The sequence below is a fragment of the Xiphophorus couchianus genome, chromosome 22 (genome assembly GCF_001444195.1).
Source record: "Xiphophorus couchianus chromosome 22, X_couchianus-1.0, whole genome shotgun sequence".
Classification (NCBI taxonomy): Eukaryota; Metazoa; Chordata; class Actinopteri; order Cyprinodontiformes; family Poeciliidae; genus Xiphophorus; species Xiphophorus couchianus.
Genome location: NC_040249.1, coordinates 10,551,129 through 10,569,691, shown reverse-complemented (window position 1 = coordinate 10,569,691; position 18,563 = coordinate 10,551,129). Strand labels below are relative to the sequence as shown.

The 18,563-nt window shown below is 39.6% G+C and overlaps 1 protein-coding gene across 7 annotated transcripts in view; it reads left to right on the top strand.

The window, feature by feature from the left end:
• zmiz1a (zinc finger, MIZ-type containing 1a) overlaps positions 1 to 18,563 on the top strand; it is a 123,372-nt gene that overhangs the window by 89,461 nt on the left and 15,348 nt on the right. For 4 of the 7 annotated variants that reach the window (XM_028006546.1, XM_028006543.1, XM_028006542.1 and 1 more), the window contains 2 exons: positions 1,645 to 1,750; positions 14,817 to 14,852. In XM_028006546.1, the coding sequence (XP_027862347.1) occupies positions 1,645 to 1,750; positions 14,817 to 14,852 (142 nt within the window). Of the gene's footprint in view, positions 1 to 1,644; positions 1,751 to 8,254; positions 8,764 to 8,788; positions 9,390 to 14,816; positions 14,853 to 18,563 lie in introns of those variants that run through there. The other 3 variants (XM_028006545.1, XM_028006548.1, XM_028006547.1) reach the window with 3 other exon arrangements.

Here is an 18,563-nt window from a genome sequence, read left to right as displayed (position 1 = left end):
CTGAAGTGAAAAAGATGGGACAAGATCTCAAGCTTATTTTGAGAAGCTTAAGTAAATATCCCAGAGGCTGACTGTTAGAGAATTGCTGCAAATAGTGGCAACCTGGGGTCACTAAGTCTTTATCTACATGCTATCTCCAACTATCTACTTGCCAACTGGTTGTTCTAATAGTGTGAAAGAAGAAAACACATATTTGCCTGACATGATTGGAAATTGTAGGTCCCAGGACTCTGGATTATCTTGAGAATTGTGCAAAGGGGATTGATCTTTGTACCAGGCAACTGTATGAAATTAAATGAACTGGCAGTTTACAGAACCGTCTCCTCTGGACCTGTCAGAGGTTATTGTCAATCAGAAGCTGACCTGAGGCAAAATAGGATGTCCATTTCAAGCAACAAGCAGGATTAAATCACAAAGCTGTTTTGTTTTATTTTAATTTTTTCTCCAGGAAGGAGAGATAAACACAAATCTGAGCAACCCACTAACCTCGCAGCACTTATTCCAACACTGTTTTCATATTGACAGAACTATGGGCCCGCATGTACATCCTGCGAGGGAGATTAGGCTGAAAAAAAGGCTTATGAGGTGAAACACTGTTAAATCCATGTCGAATCTAGGCTGGCCTTCGTAGCTGGCCGCCTGCCTCGTGTAAACCGAGGGGCCAACCCACTTACGAGGGAAATCAAACGATTGACAGCAACTACTTTGACCGTTTTTCAGCAGAGGTTGCATAATAGTTTTGGCCGGATGGATGATGTTGACGTGCTGATGACGCCTAAACATGTCCAGATAAATGTAATACACTCACTAGAAGTATAAGGTTATTTGTGATGATTAATTCCTGCCTAATAAATCTAGTTGCTGGCACAGATTTTAAGCACTTTTCGTTGATATATTTGCTTTGTTGTTTGTGACGAATATCTATTGGGGTTGTAAAAGGCTCATTAGATGAAAGAAAGTGTATGTTGAAGTAGTTCCCCTCTGCATATTTCTCTTTAATCTTATTTCACATCCCTCAGAATTTTCTGTAATATCATGTTAAAGTCTAGAGGTTTTACTTATTGTCTCTAGAATAATTGACGTCTCCCTGAAGTTATTTCAACCTTTCCCCACTCAGGGAAATAATCTGAAGTTTCGCATTATACACAGGGCCTTGCAAAAATATTCATAACCCTTACATTTTTTTATATGCAGTAAGTTATTTGTAATAAAAAACTAAAAGCTCACATTACCTTGAACACACCATGCCCACAGTGAAACATGGTGGTGGCAGCGTCATGCTCCAGGGATGTTTTAGCTTAGCAACAACAAGAAAATGGAGTTGATTAAGTGACTGGGGATTATACAGCGCTAACTTCAAATGCATATCACACATTGTTTTTGTAGAAAAGATTTCAAAATGATAAATCATTTTCATTTCTATTTATCTGAATGGGTTTACAATATTTTTAATATATTTGTCAAAGCTTAAAAATGTGAGGGAGAAGATGTTAAACTGAAAACCAACTAAAATGTGTTGATCAGGGCTGAAGGTTTATGTACAGTAAAGAAATCACATGCAAGTCACTGAGGTTAAAAAATATGGATTGCCGGGTTTTAACACAGCCTAAAAAGACTCTTCCTGATTTATGACTCCTTCTACAGGTGGTGAGCCGCGTTGCTGCTCAGCAGGGGTTCGACTTGGACCTGGGCTACAGGTTGCTTGCTGTGTGCGCTGCCAACCGGGACAAATTCACTCCTAAGTCTGCAGGTAAAGACCCTCCAGCCAAACAAAAAATGCAAGCTGAAGCATGTTCATCCATTATGCCATTTAGTAATGCTGACTTAGAAAAACAAAATTATCTCATTAAATCACTGCTTTTAACTTGTTAATTTACCAGATTATGTAGTGGACCTATAACCATAAAGTGCTCAAAAGCAAATAAATGCACATGTTAAAGTCCCCATTAATCTGAGATTTGGAAGTGTTTGATTTCTTTTCACCAACAGCAACTACAGACAGCACACAAAAAGCCCAGAGTATGATAATGTCACGATATTTTTAGATCCTATTAAACATTAATGTGCTATTGAGATGAGTTGTCTGAGTGGAACCCTCAAAAAAACAGTCTACTCAACACTAGCAGGCTGTGTGGCCCTACCTGTGTGGGTGCGCTTGCGTGTGGAGTGTGAGCTGCAGGCGTGCACACACATGTAACGGGGAAGGGAAAGCAGTAATGCTATCCTCAGACATTTATCTATCAAATCCAATTTCCTCCAATCCATACCTCCCCTCCCAGCCTCCCGTGCTTCACCAGCAGCAGCTGGTTCTTGTGCATTTGTCAGAGCGAAGCATGCCGAGGCAGAATGGAGAAGGGAGGGGAGGGAAATAAAGAGATGGATAGCTGGAGATGTGTCGCTCGTACGTGCTGGACCCTTCACGAGGCCGTCGGCAGCCACACGAAACACAGATAAACCTTTGCTCAGCTGGTTAGATAAGCAGGAGAGTTAAATATTTTGATTAAACGCTTTGATTTCTTTGTGGTTTTTGACAAGCCAATTATCTCACATGCACAAAACAGGAACTGCGGTGACTGAGAGTAGCGCTCTGTAATCTTATCCCATTATTCTCTATGCAAGCCCCATTGTGTTGCAGCCTGCCGCTCAAAAGGCAGAAACGTATCAGCCTCGGCGTTTTTCACTCACATTGTCCACGATAAGTACATTTACTAAAGCTGAATATCTTCTTTCAGTTGTGGCAGACAGCATCTTGTTGGGAGGAACCCTAAGTGCTCTGACAGACGTCAGCGCACAATATTGATCGCTGTATTTCTCTGTCTGTCTGTGTTCTTGTGTCGGGATAATGTGATTGCTGTCCAGGCACGGCCCGGACTGGCTGGCTGGGCCCGGCTGACAGTCAGAATCATCTTCAGGGCTACTGATGATTCTGGGATCTATTAGGAGGCAATGTGGAGTTTCAGGAAAAGCTGTTTATACGTATGCTGGACAAATGGGAGATTTAGTGTAATTATGCAGGGTCAGAGCAGAAGATCTGACCCAGGCATTCATCACATGAGGATGGCAGGCGGACTGTGAGTAAAGGGGGATCGTCCATACATGGACATTTGTCTGGAAGCCAGACGGGATGGAGGAGAAAGTAAACAAAGCAGATTAGGTTTATCTTCACTGTTCTGTTCATAACACATGAATGTTCACATTTTTTCCATCCTACATGATACACAAATAAAATTTTGCTCATACTTGTGATTTGGAAGGAGAAGGATTCATCCTAGTGGTGGGCAAAATGTACTTAAAATTTTAGCGCGATATTTTGTTTTCCTTCTGTTATATTGATGAAGTTTAAATTGCTTATTTTTTAGGTAACTATGTCAGTGACAACATTCAAACGGCCACAAACAGAGATGTTGTTCTTGAAAAACATTCTCATTTAAAATAGGCTTCTTCAGGATGCCACTTAATTAAAAGTATGATTTATCCCACTCAACTGCACACAGTAACTGCATTTATTCATAATTTAGAGTTTAGTTATATTTATTGATGCTCTCAAGGAACCAACAGCGGAGAAAAACGCAAAAATAACATTTACAACCACTGTCAGTTTTGTGTTTTTCTGAAATTTTTCTTGATAAATATAAATAATATGCATTATGATAAATGCCCATCCGTAATTTATAATTTTATACTTCTATCATGTTCGAAATAAATTTTAAAAAATAAAATAAGATCTTTTCATTATTAAAAAAATCTGGAAAGGGTGACGTTCATTTGTATTCAGCCTGCTTTACTCTGTTACCCTTAAATACAGATCAAGTTAATTAACAAATGAGAGTTAATGGGAAGATGAATGGACCTAAATCTTGTTGAATCCTGGAATTAAACCCACTGGAGGCTGCAAACGATCTCAAACTGACCTTTCAGTAAGACTACAGTCCTCAGTGCAAGACTTTACAAGTGCTCTTACCCGGCTCTTATTCTGTTTTTCAAATAAAATGAGGAGAGTTTGATGCCTCTGTCTTAAAAGGTTGTTTGACACGTTAACAGACTATTTTCAGCTATAATTGCAAGAAAATAGTTCTGTATAGCATTCAAATATATAATTGAATACCAGTTTCAGTTACAAAAAAATCTCTTCTTTCTCTTTCACAGTTGTGCGCTGCTTTGTGTCAGTAAAATTCAACCAGAAAAAAATAACGTTTGCGGTTGTGTTCTGAAAAAGTTGAAGAAGTATTCCTCCTCTTGAAAGACGCACTATCAGTTTGTGCATTCATCGGAAGTATGCCCAATTGCGCTGCCTCAGCGTAATCTTCTGACAGTCGGCATGGCGACAGAGGCCTGCGCATCTGACACCTGAGAGCCCAGAACAGGGCCAATGAGTCTGGGGTGATGTCTTCAGTCTCCTCAAGGAAATGATTCGTCAAGGAAATATTTACTTTCGAAACATCAATCAAACTTGAAATGTGCTAAGCTATTTTTTTCAAGGCAGACATGTTTAATAAAAGCTAGGCTTTATATTGATCCTGAGAGAGAAATTGTTTTGATTCAGCAACAATACGACACTTAAAAATGCAATTAGAGAAGAAAGAAAAGCTGTGCAAGTAACATAAAAAATTACAACTGAAATCGAATTTAAGTGTAAATTGAAATAGATATTACAGCAGTGTACAGTATACATTAGAGGACGCCCTAATACTTCTGCAGACCATGATTAGCCCTTAGATTTGGGCCATTTTCTGTTGATTTGGACTAAACTTTGAAGATAAGTGAAACTGAAACCTATGCAAGACAAAAAAAAAGATAGGCCAACATTTCAGGTGGTTGAGTAGGTGTTTGCATTTTCATTACAAGAAAAATCAGATTCAGAATAATAAAAAACTAATAATTATTGACTTGAAACGTCTGCTGTCAGTATGGGCCACAAGAGAAACTTGCATAGGTTAGTATCCAGTACAAATGACATCTGTTTTGTGTGTCAGCTTTTAGCCATTTGTAGATTTCAGAGAACTGCAAAGGCCTGGTTCTGTGAAAGACCATGAAAAATGAAAAGAAGGCTTCTTCCCTGTGCGACCTGTCCAACCAAGCGGAGAGATTTTCAGCAACAGCAGGCTGCTGCTGATGAGCTGTCTGGACATTGTGACCCTGCAGTGAAGCCTGGAGGATTATTGTGCTGCTGTAATCTGAAATCAGCCAGTGAAGAGACTTATCTGCTGTTAGGCAATGTAACATTGCCACTGTTAATTCTTGGAGTAAAGAAACTCGGCTCTAATGCTGTTTATATTCTTGTACCTGTGGCTGGAAGCTTTCAGTCTCTGATCGGTGGTTACTGAGGTTTGGCTTGCGTCGTCATTCTGTGCTCTACAAAGCTGTCTCTTTAAACGTTCTTCACAAATCCTTGTAAGCATTTCGTACTCGATAATCTGTAGTCTGTTAGCAGCAGACCTGCAGCTCATTAGAGGTTTGTCATAAACTAGGTGTGCAGCTGCCCTACAAATACAACCCAACCCAACAGACTGAGCTGTTGGGATACTGTGAAGTTCAGCAGACAGCAAATCAGATTATCGCCGTAATCCCTCCAGGGTTTTGCTGTTTCCATCCTCGGTGAATATGCCAGTCTGTCATCAAGCTCGTAGCCATTCTCTTTATGAAGATAAACTCGGATTAAATGTCAAAACTGTTACATTTTCAAATGAGTTGTATCTTGAACTTGAATAGGCATTCTCCAGGTTGCAGATAATTTGTCTTTGGAGTGATATTTATTCTTTTTCTTTTTTTTTAATGATTCAATCAGATATAGTAGCTGCTCGTTGGTTCTCTGTGTTGTTAGAGAAATATTTATTTATTTTAAATTGCTGACCCGGTTGACTATCCTAAGTATTCTTGGCTGAGAAATTTACACAGCACTAAAACATTTGTTTCAGTATTAGTCATGTGTTGGCTGTAGCTGATGAAGAACGAAAGTTTGGTGGGAAACAACACTAATAACAAAGCTTCTTTTTTTTCTTCTTCTTCCTCTGACTGCTTGCATCCCTCCCACATGCTCACATATGCATCACTAGCATTACCTTTGCAGACAGAAGCTGTCAGAGCTCAGTCAGTGTACAGAGTGAGACCTGCTGCAGTCACATCAGGAGGACAGCCGTTCTGTCAGCAGTGACAGAAAACTTCCCGGGTGTGGCTGCAGCTGACCTCGTGTCCTCTGACCAACGCACAACCCTAAAGCAGACAAGTGAACCCAGGCACTTCCATTAAACTCTTTTAGAAGAGTGTCCTCACTTTTTCTGCTTTTAGGTGACAACGATGTAATGCTTACAGATGCCAAAGTAAAACTTTTTTTTTCTTTTTCTTTTTTACGTTTTGTCACAATGCTTCTAGGAATGGGCAATATGACTAAAGCTATTTATTCCAACATTAATAAAAGTGATAAAAAAAAAAAGATTTGAAGGTTTATTACCACTATATATAGCCAAATACTGCTCTGAAAATAAAACTTTTTTAGCACACAAGTTGCATAGGGTGGTGCTAAAGTACTGAGATGTTCTTGTGACACAAAAAAATGGATACAAATAGTCAAAAACTGGGATTATTATCATTCCAAAGTATCAATTTTTATGAAAAATAGCCATAATCATCATGATTATTTTTTAAAACAAAAACATTAAATGCATTGGGGCATTTAATGTCCTAATGATAGAAGATGTTTGGTGAGTTTTTTCTTAAGTTTTTAAAAGTACAGGTCTATAAAATGTTGCTTGCAACCCCTCTAGGACAACCCTTTGCTACTATTACAGCTGCAGCTATTTTGGTGCGTTTCCCTCACAGTGATGCTGATCTAGATTGTGGCAAACTGCTTTCAGCGATTGGTTACTTCTTGCTCTTCTGCTGTAAAGAACGCATTAGTTGAATGCACAACTAAAAGAAGTATTGTCCAATGTTGCTCCCACCTGAGCTATGGATCTCTGCAGCTCCTCCAGGGTAAACACAAACCTGACTAATGCTACCTGTTTGGGTAGATGACTTTGTGTCGGTAGGTTTGCATTTGAACCATGCTTTTTAAATGTTCAATTAATGGATCCAGCAGAGTTCTGTGTTATATTCAGATCTTGAGGAAATATTTCTGTTGCACAACCCAGCTTCCTCCACAACTTTCTCCCAGATCTGTCTGGTGTTCTTTAATCCTTGCGATGCTGTTTCTTCACTGATGTTTTCTAAGAAACGGAGGCCTTCAGCGAATAGCTTTATTTATAATGCCATTGAATTACACACAGATGGAGTTTATATACTAATTGGATGACTTCTAAAGCCAATTGGTTGCACCGGATTGTGTTTGGGTGTATGAGGTTAGATGGAGCTGATTATTATTGCACAGCACATTTTGTTTTATGAAAATAAAGTTATTTCATTGGTGTTAGTCCATCATAACACATCCCAAAAATATATTAAAGTTTGTGGTTGAAACATAACAACATTAAGAAAAGTCAAAAGGATGAGAAAACCTTTCTGGAAGGAGTATATCCATTTTGATCATCTTCTCCCTGAATGATTAAAACTATGGAAGGATATAGATCCTTTATCACTGACCTAATCAACCCAACATACTTTTATATTTAATTACTGCTGAGTAAGAGCAGTGTCCTGAATTATTAAGAAGAAACTGGAGTTATTTTTAGCATGCAGGCCTCTCCTCTGACACTCTCTAGCGGTTGCGCTTCAGATGATGAAACCCCTTCGCAGTCCCAAATCCACCCTCAGAACATTTCCTCTGGAGTTTACAGAAGTGAAGCCCGCGTGGTGGGAGGAGGACGCGTTAGAGCTGATCAGGTCCTCCCGTCACTTTCTGCCTAATTGGTTCGGTTTGCACAATTGCAGGCAAATTCGTTTCTCCGGTTGAATCCCAAGCTGTGCCTGCACTTCGTAATCCAAACACAGAGGACTTTGTTCTCATACAAAACCGGATGAGCAAATCATTTAAATCCTCTTTTTGTTCTTGCTTGACTGATCCGGCACCCACACCTCAGGACTCAACTCCCCCACCCCAGCGCTGCCCCTCCACCTCCACGAGTGGAGGCCTGGGGGCTTCTGACACACCCTGTAAAGTTATATTTCTATGTATGTGGGTGTTTTTCAGTGCAGCGTGGAGTATTTGTGAAAACCATTGATGACAGAGTGTTCTGCACAAAAAGCCACACAAACAAAAACTTCCCTCTGCTGTCACGAGGCCACTTCGATTCCCCCAACCCCCTCTCCTTCTCCTCTCCTCTCTCTCTTTCTCAGCCTGCTTCTCTACATTTAGGTGACAGCTCGGTTGTTTCTTCTTGTCGGGTTGAACTCCAATTCATTGACCCGCTTCTCCTCGTTTTCTCTCAGATATTCTGCTCACTTCTGATGTGCTTGTTAGATCCATTGATGAAGACAAAGGGGGACATGATCAGATTACATTGTCCTCCAGGCAAGGAACCCCCTTTCTTTCTGATAAGACAAATAAATTACTACTTGTCTGCCTCTAAATAGATTGATTTTTCTTCCTCTTCCACTTCCTCTCTTGCGCTTTGCCTCCCAGCCAGCCCGCATCACAAACTAAGCTCCGCCCTTTTATGCAAGTTTGCAAACTGAGTTTGCAACGTTTTTTTTTTTCATTCTGTTGTTCTTTGCCCTTCTTTGACAAATGGCAGTTGCAGAGGTTGTGTTATGCATGTGTGCTTCCCTGTGCACGCTTTAAAAAAAACAAGGAAATGGAGAGCTAGACTGAACACATCCATTACGACAAAGGTGAGAAGCACTCGAACATCTTGGCTCCTAATCTCTTCTCCTGTTTGTCTTCGTTGGCTTGCTGTCTTTATCACTTCCTCTCATCCTCTGCTCCTCCTCGACTGTCTCCACTGCTCTCTCTCTCTTGTTTTTTTCCCCCTCTCTATTCCTTCCCTCCCTCCGTCCTTCCCACTCTTCCTCCCCCCAACCCAATGTCTCGAGAGTGTGTTGGAGCCGGTAGCAGGTACAGCAGGAGCCCATTAGCGCTGAGCCTCACTCTGATTGGATAAGTTGAAGAAACTGGGAGACTGCTTCTGAATAATTGATGTATATTGTGCAGACGCCGGACAAGGGGAAGAGACAGATCAGAGAGCAAGGGTGGAGGAAAAAAGAAAGACAGAAGAAGGAGGAGGAGTAGGAGGACAGGGGGGAGTAAGAAAGAAAGAAAGAAAGAAAGAGAGAGAACAGGGTAAAGGATATGTGCGAGGGGGGAGAGTGAGAAGGTGCTGGCAGGAGGCTTGAAAGCAGCGAAAGCTTCGAGAGTTGCCACTGGCCTCTGCGGGATCGCCAGCATCTGTGACAATTGAGTCTTTTCCTCTGCACTATGGAGGAAATTAGATGAGATGTGGAGCATTGCTCAGCTTTCGGTAAGTGTGAGAGTGTGTTGTTTTCTTTGCTTGTGTTCTCACAGACGAGGCAGGATCAAAGGTGAAAGGGTGGACGGACGGCTGATTTAATTCAAAGGTTTGTTTGCGTTGAAAATGAGTTGTAAATGAAGCAGAACTAGTTTGGTTTTCTCTTGACCAGTCAAAAAGCAGAAGTGCTCGTTTTAGACTTGAAAATCCTTCTCTAGAGAGATGTGTGTTGGTGTTACTTTGGTTCAAAGCACCAGCCACTCACTCACTCACACAGAGACAGGATCAGTCCAGATCAGCTGACCACAGGTTGACCTACATGCTGTTCTGCCCTCTGGTTATTCTGTGTGGGTTTTTGTCTTTGTGCAAGCATGCACTCATGGTTCAGGATGCTGCTTAATTTCTGGCACTGGTAACTAGGCAGATGAAAGCTTGGCAGATTTATAAATCAGTCTGAATTATATTCATGATTTTTTTTTGGACTTTGCACTTAGTTTGAACATAAAATTAATTCAATTTAATATGAAGTTAGATTCAAATGTCCATCCATTCAGCGTAGTGAACAGGAAACACATGCCTGAGCAACAACTGTTTTCTTTCAAATGATCTTGCTGGACATTTAGATTTATCTTAAAAAATATTATTCCACACAGATTGTGTATGCTTTCAGTAAAGTGTGTTTATCTCTTGCCTCTGCTGTCATTGAAACTGGCAGTGATATTCACATGTTGTTGGTGTTGTCTTTTTCACATCTAACATAATGAATCTCTTTGCATTATCCCAAGTCTATTTCCAATTGGTTAATTAGAGCCGTGTGATGACTCCTTCCCCAAAGCTCTTTCTGCTGAGCAGAACAGTGTTCTAACTCAGTCATGAGAAACAAAGACAACTAGAAGCAGATTTGGGTGTTTTTCCATGCTTTTAAACCCTGACCAGTTTGTTGGGATTTTGCTGGAATAAACGATTCTGTTTTTACAAGTTTATAGTTTTTGCAACATACATTTCACCTCATTTCCTTAGATTTTTGTGTTGTACAATATTTTCCTTCATGTCATCAAAGTTCAAACCCAAAGAGAGAAACCAACACAACATCCAATTAACTGAGCCAGGAAACCAAGTACCACTTAGCATTTCTGAGTGACCTGTGAGAGACAGAGATGGCAGAAATGCAAATGGTTCCATCTGACTCACACTGGCACTTCCTTTTCCTGTTCAATCGTGGCCGATCTGACGTTGAAACTGATGGATCAAAGATGGATCAAAGCTCGGATTTCCTTTTTTTTTCCTCTTACACTTGTTTGTCAGAGCTCAAAATTTGTCTTCAAGTAATGTTTTTGGTTCCTGAGATGAGACTTTAGAGTTAGACTTCAATCGGCATTGAAAATATTTTAAACATTAAAGTTTGTTTTTAGAAAAATGTACCTTATATTTGAAATACTAGATTGTAGAGTGTTTGGCATATTTGCTTTTATAAATTTGCTTTTATCTTTCTTTTTACTCAATTAAATAATAAAGAATCTTGTTTACGCTTACAGTTTTTACTCAACTGAAGTGTAAATTTTTCTCGCTTCTTTAAATGCATGATGGTTTTCCTTCATTTGGAATGAAAGAATTAATCTTTCAGACAGATATTTGATAGATAATGAGGCTGATTCTGAGACTGATTTATTGATGTAAATTATCAAGCCCCTACCTCAATAACTACTTCCAGTTTATATTTCATATTCCTTTATTTAATCAGGTAAACCCCGTTGAGATCTAGATCTCATTTTCAAGAGGGACCTGAGCAAAAATTTGCAATACATAGCAACCTGGTTACAAGATAAAAACAATTTATCTTGTTTCAATGTTTACAATTTATCTTGTAAACAATTTACCTTAAGGTTTCATTAAGGTTATGAAACCTTAATGAGCACATATGCATGTTAGTGGTTAGAGTGCAATATTTACACTTTGTTTTATTTCTGTCTAGAGAAGATGACCCACTTCCCACTGTGGATTCTTTTCTGAAAAGCACCACTCTGCTAGAAGCCAGAAAATGTCCGCTCATTACTTATAACGGAGCCTTAAAATGAGCCGTGCTTTCCATTTGAGCTCTCCAGTTCTGATGGCATCCTTATTGTCAATTGTGTGTCTCATGGAGGAAAACAGTTTGAATGCGTAAAAGGGCAGTCGGACTATAAAAACTAAAATGGCTCTCTGCGAGCTTCTCAATCAGTGTTTAACCTTAAAATTGACAACTTAATTAGTCAAGCGTCTCCTGCGTCCAACACGTCACTCTTCAGCTGACCCATGAAGCAAACGTGATAAGGCGTCGGTGCTTCCAGCGAGCCGAGCCAGCTAACTTTCTGTTAGCCTGCACAGGGTGAAAAACCACTGAAACCATTTGCATCCTGAAGCCGACAGCCACACACTACAAACTCTTCAACCTTCCTCTTTCCCTTCCCTTCAACGCTTTGTTCGTATCACTGACTCCACGCACTGCAGTGACCTCCTCTGACAGCTCACTGAGCACTTCCCATCAGACTGTTTAGTGACTCATTGGTGACATTTGGCGTTGGAGTGTGTGAGCGCGCCTACGTTTGTTTTTGCAGCTTGTTTCTGCTTTTTTTTTTTTTCTTCTTCTTCTGTGAATCATTGTCGTGCCTGGCAGCCGCCTCCTTCTTCCCACTAGCAGCAAGTGGCCATATTAAGTTGTGCTACAAGAGCTTGTCTGACAGTTGGGGAAGGAATGTGTAGCAGTGCAAGCTGATGGCTCGCATTGATAACGGCGAGGGAGGAGCTCACAGACGGCTCCTGGCTGAGCAGCAGGATTGATTCATATAGTCAGCAGATCTCTTTTAAGAAATGTTGAAAACTTCCTAATTTTCAACTGATATTTTTAAAGAATGAAAAGAAATCTCAGAAACCTTCCCTTTTCCTCTTTTTTTCTTTCACTCTCACGCTTTCATTGAAGCAGCAGCAGAGCGAGATGAAAGCGTCATTGTGAAAACTGAGACAAGTAGCTGTCTGGTTATAATTAAGCATGTGATATTTACTAGTTCCCCTCCAGTGGTGGGGAACTGCACGTGGCTGATAAGAGCAGTTCATTCACAGCCCACTGTTCTCTGATGTTCCTCACAGCCAGCGAGAGGCGCCTTTCCGCATAAGCTCATCTTCACAAAGCCCAGACACTGAATTTGTTTGTTTACTCATTAATGCACACTTAGGTTTCCACATTTGCTTATTTATTTATTTTTTTCTATCTTAGCATGCATGCTTGTGTCCTCACAGCTGCTCATTAGCTGGATTTGTAACTATTTTTGAGTTGGATATTTTCTGTTTTCTCATCGACGTGAGCGTGGGCGCTGCTGTGATGATGGCTGGGATTGTGACATGTCACGTACAGATGTAAAAGGCTGAGCAGGACGGTCATCAAACTTCTGACACTGCAACTTTGGTCACCTGAATTTCACATCCCATTATGTCTGTCATGCCTGTAGGTTAAAGTCATAATGCATGAGCTCAAGAAATACAGTGTCTTGTGGAAATAGTCAAACCCTTTTACTCTGATTCTCCTAAATAAAGTCCAACGTAACAAACTGCCTTCGGATGTCTCATCATTAGTAAATAGCATCCACCTGCGTCTAATTTATTTATTAATTTATAAATCCATCGGCTCTGTGTAGGCCTCAGCGGTTTCTTGGAGAACAGCAATGAGCAAACGGAATCATTAAAAGAAAATGATCATGGACAGGGATACAATTGTGGAGAGGCTTAAAGCTAGCGTAAGTCATAAAAGCTTTATAAATCTCATGAAGCACTATTATCCACTACCTAAAAATGGAACCAGTATGGGATAACTGCACACCTACAACACATGGGCCTCCACCTAAACTGACATATCGGGCAAGGAGAGCATTAATCATAAGAGCAGCATAGAGGGAGAGAAGCTAACTCTAAGCAGCCAAGGGGCAGCTTAAGATCCAAAGCTTAGGTGGGAAAATCTGTTGACAGAACCGTTGTTAGTTGTGTTTTCTTCAAGCCTGGCCTTCGTGGACGAATTGGCATTTAGAGAAGGCCATAATGAGAGATCATGTTTACAGTTTTTTGCAGCCCATGTGGGGGAAAGTGATGCTCATTTAAGATGAGACAATTGAACCTTTCCACTTACATGAAAAAACTGTGTGAAGGAACAGTCCACACGGGCATGAGCATTAAACTCCGTCACTGAAAGATGGCGGTGGTAGTATCATTGATTGAGTGCGTTTTCCCTCAGCAGGGACAGGGAAGCTGGTCAGACTTTATAAGAAGATGGACTCAGCTAAGGTCAGGGCGATCTTGAAGAAAACCTGATGGAAAAGACTTTCAGTGGTGAAGGCTTACCTTCCAGCAGGACGAACAACACCCCGATAGCTACAAAAGCTAAAGTGTGTTAGAATGACCCACTCAAACTTAGGCGTTAACCTGCTTGATCATTTAAAATATGACTTGAAAATTGATGTTCACTTTTATTTTAGCCTTTAGTCATTTTGCAAAGAAAAATAGCTCTAAAAGATCCTAATATACTGTAGAAAAAGGTGATTTCACAAAGTGTTGAAGGAGGGATGCTGAATAGAAAATGAACCCATACTATTCACATATTGCACAAAATCCCTGAAAAGTTTAGGTATTTTGTTGGTAGTAGGTAGAGGTACTTACCTAAGTATGTCACTATGCCTCTTACTTAGGAGTTTGACGTCATAGAACATATATGAAATTAAGAAAATTAAAGTTTAAAACTTTGTTGCAAATCCTTGACTTGTAGGAATTGCTACAATTCTGCAAGCTCCTTCCATCTCTCAACATCACCATTCTTTGTTTTCTATGATTTTTGCCAGTTTTCTATCGCAGCCTGTTTCTGATTTTTGTTTGGGAGGTACTTTTTTCTTCAATTTCCCCAGATGAACCAGTGAAATCAGCTCAGATTGTTTGCAGTGATTTTATTTGGTAAGTTGTGTTTGAAGCGCTGGTAGCTTTGGTCACTTAAATGCTGGCCGACGTCGACCAAAAGTTGATTTTCTCTTCATATTTTTTTTCTGATCTAGATGTACTTTTGGATTCTGATATGCCTTAAATTGAAAAAATAATCAAAGCAACAAACAAAAAGTAACTTTGATTCTTGTACTTTTCTCTTTTACAGCAAACATCTTGAAGGTAGATAACTCATTGCAAGAACTTTTCGAAATCTCCTAAAAAATTTTTACACATCTTCACATTGAGTCTCAGCATAGGTCTTAGTAAACCAGTATACCGTAAGAAGAAAATAAACAAATATTTTGTTATTTAGTGGCTAAATGTGACTAAAATAGCCCTGCATTCGCTTTCTGGTCAGATCACATTGCATTATTGTTTGGTGTCTATGCTTCTTCTTCTTCTACCATTGACCCAATTTAAAAATCTGTAATTTGAACCCCACAGAAACCAGCACCTGCAGGAGATGTCAGAGTGATTCAGGTAGAGCTACCCTCCCTTCTGGGCTGCAGCATCATTTATTTGGCTTTTGTGAAACCACACACGCATCGCCGGGGAGGCGGGAATCTGCCCACTCCTTTCATCTCCACTTGTTCTCAGTCTTTTCATTCATCATCTCCTGCTCCTCTTCCCCCCGCCCACTGTCTGGTCTCAGATCTGGTGCACCACCACAGGCTGTGGAGGGGATACTGTCAAATTAGTCAGATTTGTAAACAACTTTGTTTTTCTTTTTCAGTTCAGATGCTTAAAAGCAGGACAGAAAACTGTTGGAAAAACAAATTCCCAAAATAGCCTGTCTGTAGCAGGAGCTTTAGATTTGAAATATTCTGACTGTGAACTAGGTTTGGCTAAGTATGATTTCTGACAGAGCTGTCTCTCTGCAGGGCATGTTTAGGTTGTTCCGCCTCCGAGCTGTTGAGACTAAAGCTCATTTGATATGCTTCTCTCTTAAAAGAAGTTGGCTTTTACAGAGAGGGGGCAGGAAAGGGGATATCATCGACCACATAAATGGCTTCCATTACACTTCAGCAAAAAGCATGACTTTATTTTTTTTTTATTTATAATTCAAAGGATTTATTTTACCCGCCCCCCTCCATATTCTTCCTCTGCATAATACCGTGTGCCCACACAGTACAGGACTACCTGCCGGTGTTTTACAGAGTTTTGCTTTTTAATATCTATCATGAATCACTGCTTTATCATCCCACACATTGTCTCAGAAGGCTTCTTTGTCTAGTGCTGCTTTGTTTCTCGCTCAAAAAATTTAATTTTTCATTTAGTAATTCCTTCATTTATATAACCTATGACAAAAGCTGATGTAGACTTTAATTCACGCTGTTCAATTTTTTCATTTAACCTTCAGAGTTGTGCTTTAAATTTGCCAGTGTTTGCTTTAAAGGCAGTGGGTCTCATTCAGTTTTAAAACATTCTGAATAACTGAACTTATACTGTTGATGTCTTTTGACTCAAACAGTCTTTTCTTTTATCTTAGATTCATTTAACTTAGTTGAAGTATTTTCTTGCTGTTTTTAGTTTTAATTATATCATTCTAGTAAATGCTGTATTTTGAAGGATGCATGCTGTAACGTATCTTATCATATTCAAGATTTCATCATGTTCCTATTGGTTATATATAGGAAAAAATAGTAGTTTCTCAGTATCATGGTATTTATTCAAAAAATGTAAACTAAAAAGTAATAAATTATGTAATTGTTTTTTTTTGTTTTTTAAAAACAAACTACTGACACCGAAATTACATAATCACTACAGCTATGCTAGAGCTTTCTAGGATATTTGTTTCAATTTCAATACATAATAATGCAACGCAAAATAGAGAACAAGCACCTGCTATACAGGGTGGACCATAAGTTTACATACATAGAAAAAATAAACATTTTATATTGGACAGCCGTTTTTATTTTTGTGGGACACTGTGTAACCGCTGCACGTTTTGGACCACTTCGTGGTTTCCAGTTTTCTGAAACTTGCAAATAAGTTTTGCCACAGTGTCGTGTGTGATGCTCGTTCTATGTTTTCTGTTAAAGTTTTGTGCAAACATGCAACTGCCATCCATCAGTATAATTTCAATTCTTTGTTCTTTTGTCAAACACATCTTTTTGGGTTTCTGAAATATAAAGGAAATATACATTTTGCATTCTTCTATGTATGGAAACTTATGGCCCACCCTGCATAATAGTAGTTTTCAAATGTGCTGATTATTACACCTTTTTGACATTTTGCTCTTTATACAAATAGCATCCCTATACTAGCTGGCTAATTAGTCAGGCTGTCATTTCAGGTAGCACCACTTGTTGCTTGGATAAATGCAGCTACATAACAGTCACACCTTTCACACATCATGTAAGCTCCATATATTCACCACAGCAGCAAATTCGAAATATCTCACTAACAACATCACTTCATGTCAGCCTAGTCCATGCAAACGCTTCACTTACACCAGCATGTTTGATGCTGGAAGCTAAAAGTAATACACATGCAATGACCTACTTTCTGATTAGTTCTACTAATAATTAAATGACAACACATGGGCTCCCGTAAAGCATTCAAGTTTAATTCCTAGAGGGTCATTTAATAATATTAAAATGAGACGGTTGATGGAACGGCAAAACTAATATACCTAGTCCTGCACAGTTAAACACGGCAAGTTCCAAGTTGGAATTGTGCAACCCAAATTCATAATTTCAAAATGGAGCGCAAAAACACTTAGACATGACAGAATTTAGTGCTTGACAAAATTCATTTCCTCAAGTGTGACGGCAACTGAAACTCAAGCAGCAATTCCAGTTTCCACATTGCCCTAAAGAATAGTGGTGGTTTGTTCTGTTTTACTTTCAACGCCTTGTCACCTTTTTTTCTGTATTTCTGTTTTTCTCTTGTTGTCTATGGGGAAATTTGAAACAACCTGGAAACATTTTTAACAGGCAAATTTTTCTGATATGCAAAGAAAGTAGTTGCCTTATTTGTATGCCAGCTGACCAGAAGTGCTCTGCAACGAGTGGGAGAAGGGAGTTGTTACATTGCTCCAAAACCCCAGAGAAAAACGATGACACTGACTCATTAAAAGGACCAAAACCTAATCATTTGAAACTTTGTTATGCTTCAATACCAGTAGTCTGCATTATTTTTAGCCTTTATTATAAGATTGATAATAAAATGTGTTTATGCTGATGAACTCACTGCTGTAGAAATCAAGTGGCAAACCAGTGATTGCAGCACCATGTTTTATTGTTGTTGATTATCTCAAGATTAAACCATATTTCATGATTATGCTCTTCTAATTGTGGAATAAGTGACAACACTCCTGCTTGGTTTCATGGAAGAGAATATAACACACTGAAGTTAATCATAAATGTTTGAGAGAAATTGACATAAATTGGATTTCATTTTCTAAAACTATTTTTTTGTAGAATTTTATCAGGTTTTTATACAGCAGTTTACATCTGGGAAATATGCAAGTTATTAACACTTTTCTGTTGCTGCTTCTGCATCAGCGTAGTGTTGGTGTAGGGGTGTGTGTGTGTGTGTGTCTGTGTTTGATTATGTAGCAGATCAACAACTTTATTTTAAAACACAATAGATGCTCATTAAGGAAGTGAGATTACCCATCGAGCAGCTTTATGTTAGAGTAGGCACATTTTAAATACATCCAGAGGGTCGTGATTTCTTTGACAAAATATTTGCACAGAAAAGGCAAATCCCCAACACATCCGCATATGCTTGTGCACGCTCAGCACCCTCACAGTTCATAGTAATTAGCATTCGGGTTCCCTTGTAAAAAGGACTTGTACTACCACTCTGTCATTAGTTAATGGGCCTGGCTCGCTTTCTGCGTCTCTCCCGGCTGCTCCCAGGAGGAGCGGTCGAGTTGAGGTGAGAACTTGCCAGAGCTCCCGCAATCTATCAGTCAGCTGCACAACGTTAAATACAGCTTGAGTGTGGAGGACCCATATGTCCCATGTGTCATTACCGGGCATTACTCAATTAAAACTCCTCAGCTTCTAAGAAAGGGAGCTTCCTGGGAGCTCCGGCTTAAGTCCTGATGTCACTGCTGGACAGAGCACTTGTTACAGAGTCGCTCTGTTAAAGAAGCGTCTTTCATTGTCCTAAAAATCGCTCTGAAAATTTGGTATATTATTATTGCTGTTAAATAAGCTGATGAGAACACATTGGTGT